General features: G+C 46.0%; 2 protein-coding genes across 3 annotated transcripts; one reads left to right on the forward strand and one right to left on the reverse strand.

Moving 5' to 3' along the window:
* Positions 1-6,727: 6,727 nt before the first annotated feature.
* On the forward strand, positions 6,728-12,357 carry LOC133895659 (uncharacterized). 2 transcript variants are annotated; one of them, XM_062336124.1, is made up of 3 exons: positions 6,728-7,253; positions 10,798-11,383; positions 11,513-12,357. In XM_062336124.1, exons 2-3 carry the CDS (start codon positions 10,809-10,811, stop codon positions 12,225-12,227), a joined length of 1,290 nt encoding a protein of 429 aa, XP_062192108.1. In that variant the 5' UTR covers positions 6,728-7,253; positions 10,798-10,808; the 3' UTR covers positions 12,228-12,357. The 2 variants fall into 2 exon arrangements, with proteins under 2 accessions (XP_062192108.1, XP_062192106.1); XM_062336122.1 differs by lacking the exon at positions 6,728-7,253 and adding an exon at positions 9,070-9,923.
* Positions 9,074-9,730, reverse strand: LOC133896052 (uncharacterized). The gene has a single exon (XM_062336567.1). It carries the CDS (start codon positions 9,728-9,730, stop codon positions 9,074-9,076), a length of 657 nt encoding a protein of 218 aa, XP_062192551.1.
* Positions 12,358-13,220: the final 863 nt, after the last annotated feature.

Genomic DNA, 13,220 nt, shown 5'->3' on the forward strand with positions numbered 1-13,220 from the left:
TAATGTTGAAAATAAATACAAAATTGGAGCCATCAGAAACATCATAAGCGGAGATGTAGGATCACAAACATGCGGATATCGGTCGATACCCGATAATTTAAATCGAAAATACCGAACCAAGTAACCATGACTTCAAACGTTCGGTTTGGCACAAACATACATAAGGTTATATATATTAATACAACCGCATATGCATGTATGACGACCTATACAATATAGGGCGAATCCACACAGGACAAATAACATACAAAACTTTAAGAAGTCAACCAACAGACAAAGTCCTGAGTCTTACACTCTAATTCAAACGATAAGCCTATGACCATGCATTATGTCCTCATCTCTCCATTACTCTCGATTTCTCAAGAAACCATCTGTATTGATGTGGCTGCCCCCTGCGGACTACGCTGCCATGGCTCCTCTTCGTGGTGCTCGCTAGGCCAGCCGCAGCAGCAGGTCGACAGCATGGTGCTCGCTTCTACCTTCTAGCTCCTCCTCCTACATCTTCTGCTCCAGGTCTGGAGCCGCATTTGTCGAGCCCTGCCGTTGCCATCGCTGGAAGCGCTAGAGATTGAGGTATTTTCGAGTCTATTGTGCAAATACGGAAATTCGGTCGGAAGTTTTCAGACCAAAAGCGGTACTCTGGTAGGAAAATAGACATATTGATTTGACTCCCTGTTACGAAATTTCAAATGTAAGAGGGTATTTAGCAGAGTTCCAGATCCAAGATCCCCGCTGGATCTAAGTGAAGTCTTGCTAAACGGGTAGCTTCATATTGTTTTTAAGCATCATGCTTTGTGGAACAGGTCTGCTCGCAGTACATTTTTGTGGAGCAGGTAAAAGAATACTCCACAAAAGGCCGTTGCTAATTTTCTTGTGAAGTTAAGAGAAAATTACCCACCATTGTCAGTAGTACCCCTTCGGTTGTTTGCCTCTCTCCCGATCGATTCGTCTCCCTCACCCCTCCCCCTCTCGAGTCTTGGGTGATCCAGCTCTGGCGACCCGGCGCCCTAGCCCACCACCGCCCTAGCTCGCCCTCTAGATCGCCCGCCCTCTAGCTACTCCAGATCCCCCATCCTCCAGATCCCTTGCAAGGTTTGTTTCCTCCTAGTGTTTCAAACTTGCATCTTTCTAATCGCTTAATGCATAGCAGCTCTTTTGCCAAGTTGATGTTTGTGATATGTTTATATATTTTTTTCAAGTATGCGTTATTCTTTGAACATCCTAGCAAATGCCTTCCGCTGCTTTTGTCAGTACCAACTTGCATGAGTAATCCAATGTCAGTGCTCGAAAGATTATCGGACTGGCCTTCTTTGTGTGTTAGAGAAACATGGAAAAGGAGATGCATAGATGCATCAGTATTATAGGTGTAGGCGTTGCATTCTGAGTTGTTTAAGGGGTCATGAAGCATACTGAACACTATGCACTCTTACTCGATTTTTACTTCCATCCTTTACATGATCAAATCCACTCTAGGAATCAAGTGGATCAAAGTTAGCTTAGAGGCAATGTTGTTTAACCTGTAAAATATAAAGGAATAAATTATGAGCTGTTTAAGGGGTCCTTGTTTGGTACATACATCAACAGCACATTTGCAACAATGTAGCTAGAACAAGGCTTATACCACTTAATACAAAAAAGAATTTACATAGCTATTAGATATTATAGAAGCTATCAGACTCAAGAATAAATTATCTCATTTGTCCTCTTATATGTCATCATCTACATCTGCCATGAATATTAACTAACAAGAGAGTAAGTAAATCACTTGAACTCGTCAAATAAATTAAGGACTACACTTCTCTAGAAAGCAACTGCATGTGACACTCAACCAGAGGTAAACATAGCTTCAATATCTCTGAATGTGTATATTTGTGATGTTCATATATACAGCACAAGATCTAGCACATCATATGCCATGATGACCACAAAGAAAGCATCCTAACTTATGAATCTGACTGGCTCACTACTAAAACACAGACAGCAGGAGCCTTACTGAAGAACCAGCAGGTAGCAATAAAACAGAGACAAAGAACTGAAGCAGAAGCCTAGCTGGATCGCCATTTAGCTTAGGTTTGCTTCGTTTTCCTGAACCTGTAATGTTAGTAGCCTAGCTTAGGTTTGCTTCATTTTCCTGAAGCTGCAATTTCGTTTGTGATCTTGTAATTATCTCCGTCAGTGTGTGTTTGTACTAAATCCTTATTGACCCGGTTTTCTTCTTGGTCAATATTATTTCGTAATGATATATGCTATTTTTCAATTATATTTCGCTATAAGATGGTACCTACTCCATTGTAATTTTCAAAACTTATTTATTTGGGACAATTATTGTTAGTTTGGAGTGAGAAAAGGAGAAGGAATGTTCAGCAAGGAAACCAAACAGCTAGAAGAAATCCGTTCCTTTCCTTCCGTTTCCTTTTTCTTTCACGGCCCTCTTGTTTTGTGGCTTCCCCTGATTTTCAGTTATTTTAATTTGGACCATAGCAAAATAGAGACTTCTAAAGTTTTCTAAACATCTACATAAAATAACTTGCAATTTGCACTGTTAGTTCGATAAAAATCTTGTTAGTTCGATAAAAATCTTTAGTCATACCGTACACAAATGTAGAACATATTTTATTTTGCATATATCACAAAGAGACAAGTAAAAATCAACAATTTATTAAGAGTTCATTTGGAATAATGCACTTTTATGTTTTATGGAATATGAAATGAGCTCTTATCCATATACTACAAGGCTAATCAAAACATAAAACCTTTAGCATTTCATCAATTTTGGTTTTACATGATTATTGTGCCTTCGTGCCATTTAACAAAGATTCATCCAAAAATATTAATTGAAAACACGCTCACAAGTAAAATAGTGCACAAGTGAAAACATGAAGGGTATCTTGGACAATTCACCATAAACATCCTCATTTATGAATCTGAAGCCATCTGAAGCTAACCTCCTAGTCAAATACCCACACTGATAACTCCAGCTCCACTAGTGGATCTGCTCCATTGTGGATATGTGGAGGAGCTCTAGAGCTGGAACTCTGCCAAACAGCTCCTAAATATCTTCTACACTGTTTCTCTTATATATGTTCCCTTTGAACCGATGGTTTTCTTACCATTACATCTAACTAATATCCACATAGATATATTTTGACAAATTTTTTTGACATTTGGACCCTACAGTCATTCATACAACTTTGACTAACTTTGGCATGGTGGTAATTGAAATACATTTTGCCAAAAGATTGGCAACTAGTAGGGGTGAAAACAGGATGGATTTTTTCACCCACCCGATCACTTAAACCGTTTTAGATGCTAATCGGATCTCAGATATTGGATATCCAAAAGAAATCATGGATATCAGATTGATTCTCGGATAGTTGTATCGGATATCGGATTCAAATGTAGGGACCTAGGTATCTGTCAGATATTGGATATCCGAGAATAAAATCGGATATATCCGATAACTATTCGAGTATATTTTCCAGAGCTTGTAACTTTTTCACACTGAGTTGGATGGAGACGGTCTTTATATGAAAATTGCAGCTCTCGACGAGATCTACAAGTTTGCAGTTGATACCTTTTCATTTGAAGTTGCTAATATGTTCAAATAATTAGTAGATGCTTTATCCAACATATTGGTCACTCGTAACTTTTCCGATTTCTCTAACATAACTCCTTCATGAGAGTATATTGCTGATTTACTTGTTAGACCTCTAATATTGTTGTTTTTTACTTAATATCTTAATAAATATTTATGACCGACATTGTCTGTATCTGACTCGTCACATATTCGATCCGTATTCGTGATCGAGACTATCCGCATATATATCTGAATCCGACATTATCCATGTCTGGCTCCGATTCTAATGAAAAAAATGTGAGATAAGATACATGATCAATGATAAATGCCCATATCTGATCCGATTACACCCCTAACAACTAGTATTGTTACAATCCAAACATGGCACACACTACTATAGAAATGGTCATCCCTGCCTCTTTTTTACTGCCAGTTCAGTAATAACCGACAGTGATAATATATCACTGCCGATTCGTAAGCTCAAAGCGCACATAAAAATCCAAGCCAACAAGAACCGATAGTAATAGTAGTTATTACTGCCAGTTCTTATTACGAACCGACAGTGATATTCCAATTATCACTGTCGGTTCGTAAAAAGATGTGCATAAAAGACGTGCCTTTAATAACCGACAATGATAATGTTTATCTCTATCTGTTCCTATTCCAAACTAACGGTAATAATGTTTATCATTGTTGGTTCATATTCCAAACCGACAGAGCAATACTTGACGAAGATGAACCGATGGTGTTAATTATTATCACTGTCGATTCGTATTCCAAACTGGTAATGGCAATTCTTCTATAAATAGAGCCTGTCTCCCTCAACCACACCCATTTCACTTCGCTTCCAATCTCAAGAAGCCTCTCCCTAGGGGTAGTAGCGATCGAAGTGGAGCGATGGTCACTGTCTTTATTGCGGCCACCTCTACCCCTTGTGCTTGCCTTCCACGTGTCCTCCGAGCTAGTCGCCGCATCCCAAGCTGTAGCCACTTCACAACCATCTGGGCCACCTCATGACCGTCGTCTGCCAAGCCGATCATGCTCCTAATCTCAAGAAGCTACTCCCAAGGGGTAGTGACGGTCGAAGTAGAGCAGTGATCACTGTCTCCATTGTGGCTACCTCTACCTCTTGGGCCTGGCCTCTCCCAAGCCAACTTGTGGACACTCTCATTTCCCCTCGAGCCCTCATCGTTTCAGAGCCCAACATCAATGTCGCTGTCTCCTCATCTAAACGAGCTCATCTCTCTGTCACCTCATCTCCTCTCCCTGTCTCCTTTCCTCCTCTCCCCATCTCCTAAGTGAATATTGTGTGAACATTAAAGATTATGGCAATAAGTAGATCTAAACTAATGGCAAAAAACATAAATGTGCTGAAAATGATTGTGTCTTTACCATTTGTTTAGGCTTAGTATTGTCACTGAGAATGTAGATTTATATATTACTATTTGTTCAAGCTACATTGTACTAATAGAAACATCTAAATGAGTGACGAAAAGTATATTTTCTTCAAGATGATTGTATTTTCATCATTCATTTAGATGTATTATTGTCACTCGGATACCGCCATATAAAATACTCTACCTTAAACATTTCGGCATCGGGTCTTACTCTCTGATCCCCATGTTGATGAGTCTCTAATAGTGTCACTGTCAATTCAAGACTAGAACTGACAGTGATCGTTGTATTATCTATGTCGATTCAAAGCTTGAATTGGTAGTGATAATCCATAATTATCACTGTTGCTAATTTATCGTCGGTTAAAAACCAACAGTGGTGTCAATTTTGAGCTGATCGTGATGACTTTTTTTATAGCAGTGACATCCAAACAAGCCCTTGGTTGCGAAGGCTGGAAGCATGGGTACACGTGTGCATTCATCGCCGGTACGTGCTGATTTCTTTGGAGTTTTATACATGTGCAAATATCTATTTGGGTTGGTTGAATCCGTCAGTGCTTCTACCATGATCCATGGGTATGTTGTATGTCTCTCTACAAAGGTCAACAACCGCACGAACTTTGTTAGGCATGCAAAAGGGATATATTAGGCATGCAAAAGGGTTGTTAGGCCTGACAAGCACCCTAATTTGCGGTGGTATATATTAGGCCGGATGAGCGACAATGACCATAAAACCTGGAGGAACAATAGCTGCACTTTTCAGATACAGCCATGTATCTATGGATGATCTCACTATGTGTAGAGTATTTCTTAATTTGTGCATTATGTACACAGATATGGGAGCAAAACTCTTCTCTACATTGTTCTAATTTCACTAACATATGTTTGTGATCTGTGACGGACCTACGGCCCTGTTCTAGGAGCTGTAGCACGAGTCCATCCCAAAACCATTAGGATTAGTACCCCTGAGCCCAGCCCAACAATCCTTCAAGCCGGCACTCCTTTCTCTTGGTCTCGATCATTTCTTGCCTCCTTCACCGCCTTGTTCTCATGCGTTGGCGCCCCTAAGGGCTTGTCACCGTGACAGCTACGGGCACGAGGTCACCGTCATCTTGCTCCTCGCGATCGAGGCCGCCATGCTCCTCAACACCACTCGCGCCTTCTACGACGGCCACCTCGGCGCTGGCGGTGGCCACGTCATCAACCACCGGGAGCAGCCCATGACACTTAACTAGGAGTCATCCATGAAAATGGTATTAGACGGCTGACCTAGCACCTCCTGTTTTATTACTGTATGTGTCACTGGCTGTAAAAAGATATACCTAACTATTTTAGCATCTATATGTGTGTGGGCGTTAATATGATATATATGCGTGTGCGAATATGTCTGATGTGCGTGCGACTTGTATTGTTAAAAAACTAATTTCGCGTGTGGCAAGAAAGAGAAACCGTCGTGGCTAATGGAGAGGACGCCCGGAAATGGTCGGTGCAGCCATTCCCGGTCGACGGCGTGTACTTGGACGTATACACGTACGCGTACGTATCGTATACACACAAACACTCACGCGAGAATGGAGTTGGTCGAGGCGCAGCCAACCCGAAGGAAGTGGATTTGGACGGGAAGACGAGGAAGTGATGAGGACGGGACGAGTGGGTCGCTGTCCATGCCTGGCTGTCGGTAAGCGAGCTGTGAGGCCGCAAGTGGCGCCGCGGTGCACTCCAGCTGCCGCCCCTATTATTATCATCCCCTCCCGTGAGTTACGCTACTAACCCATGATCACTCCAGCTAATCGCGATCATGCTCAGTTTCCCTGCCGCCGATCAGTTGCTTGCTCTGCTGCCTAATCGGCATTCGACAATCATTTTTTAGTTAAAACCGATGACTTTATTCAGGTAGTGGGGCGCGGTATAAGTAGTCGCGGTCGCCGCCGGCGTCGTCTTCCTCCTGCTCCTCTCCCCTCTCTCTCTCTCAGGCCTCAGCATCTCTCTTCTTACTCCTGCTCGATTTCCGATTCCTCCACCTCCAGTTCGGCCTCAGGCCAGCATGGATTCCTGCTTCCGGGGCCTCGGTGCCATGGATGGGTCGTTCGGGAGCGGGGCTCTGACGCGGCCGTACGTCTTCGTCCTGTCTCGGAGCTGCCTGTAGTAGTAGCTTGGTTAACCATCTCTAGCGAGTGCATCGACCAGGTCGAGCCGAGTCTCCCTTCTGCCACCGCTGCTGCTGCTTCTTCTTCTTCTTCTTGGGGGTGGGGGACAGCCAAAGGGCCAATTTGGAAACACAGGTACATCTCCATTCCTTTTCGTATCTATGTAAAATTCGTGTTAAATTCATCTTTCAAAAGCAATTCTTGTTTAAGTTTTGCATTTTAGGCATCAATATAGTTATGTATACCATGAGATACAGATACATGCATTTGTGTATGTATGTATTTATGTATGTGCTAGTATTGGTGGCTTGTACTATCAGTTACCTGCTTTTGATTTGAGGCTGGGAAAAGTGGTTGAACGGATTAGCTGGAGATTCTTGGGATCTGGGCTTGGTTTTCTTCCAGACAAGCAACAATCAGAGTAAGAAATAGGAAGGAACAAGGGAGAGGAGAAGGGGAGCACATCCAGGCCACTGACTCTCAGTTGCCGGTCCCCATTAGCGCTAGGGATGAAAACGGAACGAGAAAATCCCGTTCCGTCTCGGTGCCGTATCCTGTTTTTTTCGGTCCGTTTTCGTTTTTTTCCGTTCCGTCTATCCTGTTTTTCCGACTAAGAAAATGTGAAAGTGAAAACGGTAGATGGTTTTTCTGACTGTTTCCGTCCGTTTTGATCCCTACGCTCACTTATGTCTTTGGTTGAAACTTATCACTTATATTTATTATATGCTCGAGTATCGAGTTAAGGTTTATGTGGTTCTTTTTTAGAGGGGTACAAAACATAACGTACATAGTCCACTTACATCACACTCACGCTTAACACACGCACACACGTGCATGTCCTAAGAATACACGTTACAGATATATTCTCGCTAAACGGGCACGTGTGTGCATACCCCTAACTACTAAGGAAAAACCCTCGATGAGGCTCGTGGGTCGATCCTAGGGATCGAACTCACGACTGGCCGTCCCTGTCAGTCTGCCACTGGGAGCAAACCAACCGAGCTACTGCTCAGTCCTAAGGCTTATATTGTTGTATCTTCGTATCTTGTATTGTTTGAGTCAAATATTGATAAAAAATGATATGTCATGTGAATCGAAAAATCATATAACATTTTTTTTTACTTTAATGCGACTTGCTGATTAGATTGGTTCATTAAACTTATTAATTTAGTGTTATCTGAAGATAATGTTAAACTTATATATGTTGACATGTCTTGATGGTTCTGTAGGTCGGTGTTTTCATTTTGTGTTTTCAAATTCCGATCAATATCGGTATTTTTCCGATCAGATTGGTTCATTTTCGACCCTCCGATTATGCCCAATCGTTTTTGTTTTTTCCCGTTCCCGCCTATCCTGTTTTCTTTTTTGTCTGATAGAGAAAATATGAAAGTAAAAACGGTTAGAAAATTTTCTCAACCGTTCCCGTTCGTTTTCATCCCTAATTAGCACATCACATTTCTTCCTCTCCTTTTCCATCTCTTCTCTGTATAAGTCTAACACACACTTTGTTTCTTCTTTTAATGGTGGTCTCCTTTTCTCCTTTCCCCTACCTTTTGCCCTTCAGGGATCAAAAAGGCTGGGATTTGCCCTCTTTCCCTTTCTTCAATTCTCCAGGCAAGAAAGTTTGGGAGGAAAAATAAAAGAAAATGCGTCTGAATCTTGCAACAAATTAAACACAAACTGAGCAAATCAAGTTTTGTAGTGTCACTGCTATGTTTGATTGTTTCCACTAGCCTTTCTTCCCCAATCCTAGTTCCTAACTATTAGTAACTGTACAAATGGATACATAGAACTAGTAAAGAATTGATCTTTGCAAATCTATACATGAGGGAAAGAAATAATCCAAGAAATTGAAGCCAGTGGTTGGTTGTTCTTGATCACACCCAGCCATAGATTCGATTGGACTGGTGCTTAGGAGACTACTAGCAGGCAGAGTTGGCTTTGATGCATTGCGGTCAGAAAAACCAGAACCAGAACTTGGACTTGGAGCTGCAGCTGAAGTCGAGCGCCGTGCCGTTGGGCCAGAAGAAGCGGAGCTCGCAGGCGAGGCGCGTCCAGTGCCTGACGCCCACGAGCCCGGCCACCTTCCACCGCGTCCTCGCCTCCCCGTCCACGCCGAACGGCACCACGCCGTCGCGGAGCGCGGCCTCCATGGCCGCGCTCCCGGGGCCGTCGAGCGGCGCTCCCTGTGCGCGCACCACGTAGCCCAGCGGCAGCGCGCCCTTCGCCGGCACGCCAAACGGGGCGGCGCGCAGCTTCGCGAGCACCGTGCCACCGAACGCGAGCCGCACCTCCAGGTCCGAGAAGGTCGCGCCGGAGTGCGCGTTGCCGTTCCGCGCCTCGACGACGAGCGACAGCTGCACGTTGTCGAGCGAGCCCTGCTGGTCGTACACGAGCGTGTCCAGCCGCGGCGACCGCACGACGATGTACGGCGACCGGGGCCGCAGCAGCAGCACCACGATCAGCACGGCCACCGCGGCCACCAGAACCACGACGGCCAGCACCGTGAGCACCACCGCCACCGCCCACTGCAGTGCGCCGGACCGGTGCGCCCTGACGCTGTACGGCTTCTGCTGCTGTGGGTGCAGCCGGGGCTGATCTTGGTTGGACATGGTGGCGAGCTAGAAAGCCAAGAAGCAGCTGCCGCAGCATGCCAGCATCAGGGAGAGGCGAGCGCAGGGCGGGGCCGGGCAATTGAGCGTGGCGATACCGTGCCATGCCGTGCCGGCCACCTTATGTGGGCGGCGAGTGGCGGCGACGTTGCGTTGCCCAGCGCGGGAGGAGTTCGCGCTGTGCCGGGCAAAGGTTTGGTATCTCCCCCTCGCACGCTCATTTGTAAGTTGCAGAAAGCATCCCTTCCGATGCTGGAGGAAGCTTTGGCTATCGGTTAAAGGAATGGAAGCAAGGGAGAGCTTGGGCAACCTCACAAACTCTGTCATGGCTGCCCTTTCCGGAACAATTACTAGTTTAATCGCTTCGCTATTGATACTGGCCATGGATGCTTTGGTTGCCAAAGCTTTTTGCAAGTGCTACTCCAGCTTCAGAGTATCAGATAACCCTGTGCATCAGCTTTGCACCGAGCTGGCATGCTAATGACATTTCCATTGCCATCATTGCGCAGCACCAGATGCCTTTTCCTTTCTTTTTGCTTTGCTTGTTTAAGTTAAGGGTGTTGAATGGATTTCGTAGTGATTGCAATAGTGATTTTCAAAAGGGAATATGCTGGATCAACATTCATCTTTCCTGTATAATATTTTCTGGAGGTTCTCTTAAGGTTGGAGACAAGAAAAGAGAAATTCCAGTATCTAGGCACCGCGAACACGTTTTTCTACGGAAAAATATTGACAGCTTTCTAAACCTTGCCAGGCTAGAGCTGGAGTAGGCAGATTCTGAAATGTATACTTTGCTTAGTCCCAATGAATCTGATTATGAATAATTGACTATGGCTGGTCCTGGTCTACATTTACAAAAAACTAAAGTTGTTCATCTTTAGTAAGCTGCGCATAGGCTATTGTTCAGTTTTACATTGTTTCAGTGCATGTCTGACACGATCATCACCTAGGAGAGTTTAAAAATCAGTTGCATCTAGTGCTAATTTAATTGAATCAAATGTAGTTTTCCTTTCCTGCAATTGTGCCGTCATATTAAATCTGACAGCATGAACATGCCAAATTTTCAGTGACACACGCCATGGATCCCCAGCCATTTGTGAGGCTATCAATTGGACAGATTGGTCTAAAGCTCCCTGGTGGAAATGCTAGGACGGCGGCCCAGCTCTGTCACTGCGAAATCCGGCTGGGAGGATTCCCAGTCCAGATAGCTCATGTGCCCCTGATCCATTCTTCAGAGTTCAACCTTGATCCCTTCACAAATGTGGCGGTCTTCTCCCTCGACGAGTCTGACCTGAAGGCGCTGGCGACACCGGGGTGCTTCCGAGCTCCTCGGTCATACCTTGAGGTTGTGGTGTACCTGGGCCGGTTTGGTGTGCATTGCGGCATCGCCGGAAGGAAGCGGCTGGTCGGGGTGTTCAGGGTGGAGGTCGGGTCGGAGTGGCACGAGGGGAAGCCTGTGCTGCTTCACCATGGATGGACAGGCATTGGCAAGGGGGAGGCCAGGCCGGAGCTGCACTTGAGGGTGAAGCTGGAGGCTGACCCGCGGTACATCTTCCAGTTCGACGACGAGATCGTGCTGAATCCGCAGGTTGTCCAGCTTCATGGCAGCAGCAGGCAGCCCATTTTCAGCTGCAAGTTCATCCGCGACAAGCGGTAAGCGCCTCTCGGCTTCTTGATCATCCGCGACATGCACTGTGATATGCACATTCTGAATTTGTGATGGTATGGAATTGGGGGAAGGTTGATAGGACCACTCCGTCGTGATGTTTGATGTGTTTGCAGGCCATCTCAGACTGATGCATTGGGCGGGCAGTACTGGTCGAGCTCCGGCAGCGAGGAGAAGGACATGGAGATGAGGAGGGAGAGGAAGGGCTGGAAGGTGGTGATCCACGACCTGTCCGGCTCCGCGGTCGCCGCCGCGTTCATGGCCACCCCGTTCGTGCCGGCGCCGGGCTGCGACACGGTGGCGCGGTCCAACCCCGGCGCGTGGCTCATCGTGCGCGCAGACACGACGGGGTCGTCGGAGAGCTGGCAGCCGTGGGGCCGGCTCGAGGCGTGGCGGGAGGCGGCGCCGGTGGCGAGCAAGGACACGGTGCGCCTGCGGTTGCACCTGCTCCCGGAACGCCAGGACGACTGCGTGCTCGTGTCGGAGGCGCCCCTGAGCATCGACAAGGGCGGGGAGTTCTTCATCGACATGGACAGGCAGGCGCCGGCCGCCGCCGGCGCCCCCGCGGCGGAGCACTGCGCGGTGAGCCTGGGCGCCGCGTGCGTGGGCGGCGGGTTCGTGATGAGCTGCATGGTGCAAGGGGAGGCGAGGAAAAGCCGGCCGCTCGTTCAGCTCGCCGTGCGGCACGTCACGTGCAGGGAGGACGCCGCCATGTTCGTCGCGCTCGCCGCGGCCGTCGACCTCAGCGTCAAGGCGTGCCGGCCGTTCCGGAGGAAGCCGGCCAAGAAGTACGGCTCGTCGTCTCCCGATCCTCTCGAGCTCGACGCGTAGAAGCAGCTTGTGAAGCACCAAGATTAGCATCCATGGCCACGGGATCCAGCTAACTCTGTACATTCACTTCCTTTCGAGAACTGGACTGAATCGCTTGAAGTAATCAAACGCCAATCATAGCTTGTGAATTCGCATTCGAGTCGCCCATACTCCGTATTTTCTCGTTGCCGGCGTAACTCCAGACGCCCTTGGGCTCGCTGATGCCTGGCACCCACCGCCTTTGCCCCCACCTACAGTGCCCCGCCACTAGCTTCATCTGATCGGGGCCAGTCCCTGACCCCACCCGTCAGTGACTAGCCTTGTGCTTACGGCGCCTTCTTTCCTTTTTTTTTGGCGCTGCCGTCCCAGCCTTCCTCCTTTTTCCGTCCAGGGGCCCACAACCAAAAGCACCGACCCTTATCCTGGCCAAGATGCAACGACACCCGGATCCCCTCTCCCAGAGTTTTTATTGAGATCTTTTAACGGGTGTTAACACCGGGATCGAACCCGTGGCAGTTGGTAAAGGCTCTCGTGCTTTATTACTGTGCCTTACCGATACTCTCTCCCTAAACTAATAGAGAGAAAAAATTCTAATTCCTATTTATCATCTTACGAATGAACTTTCTTATCTATTACTGTTTTTAATTTTTATTTCTTTCTCGTTATTATCATCCATTTGATTTATAGAAAAGATATATTTATCCTTAGAGAGAAGGACGGTAGCTTCGGACGTGGCTACCAGTAGCTAATATAAGTTTAGGTCTTTTTAGAAGTTGAATCTTAGGATGTGATATACTAAAGAGTTATAGACAATTTTTTTTATGTTTTTATAGGGGTTTTGAACACTGGATTTGGATGAATAGATCAGAAGTTATGAATTTCTAAAGTCTTATTGTTTGCAGACCATTAAGAGAGCTATATGGTTCATTGTGACTATTATTAGGCATAGCAAAAGCTAGAATTAAATTTTGTGATGAATACAAAAATTGTAAAATTTTTTGTGTAGATAATTTT

This window comes from Phragmites australis, chromosome 16 (genome assembly GCF_958298935.1).
Source record: "Phragmites australis chromosome 16, lpPhrAust1.1, whole genome shotgun sequence".
Lineage (NCBI taxonomy): Eukaryota > Viridiplantae > Streptophyta > Magnoliopsida > Poales > Poaceae > Phragmites > Phragmites australis.

Bases quoted from the DNA above. Each gene is read 5' to 3' on its own strand.
- LOC133895659 (XM_062336122.1), top strand. From the start codon at position 9,854: ATGTGGGCGGCGAGTGGCGGCGACGTTGCGTTGCCCAGCGCGGGAGGA. The intron at 9,924-10,797 runs GTTTGGTATCTC...CCAAATTTTCAG, and splicing joins TCGCGCTGTGCCGGGCAAAG to TGACACACGCCATGGATCCC. The intron at 11,384-11,512 runs GTAAGCGCCTCT...ATGTGTTTGCAG, and splicing joins AAGTTCATCCGCGACAAGCG to GCCATCTCAGACTGATGCAT.
- LOC133896052 (XM_062336567.1), bottom strand. From the start codon at position 9,730: ATGTCCAACCAAGATCAGCCCCGGCTGCACCCACAGCAGCAGAAGCCG.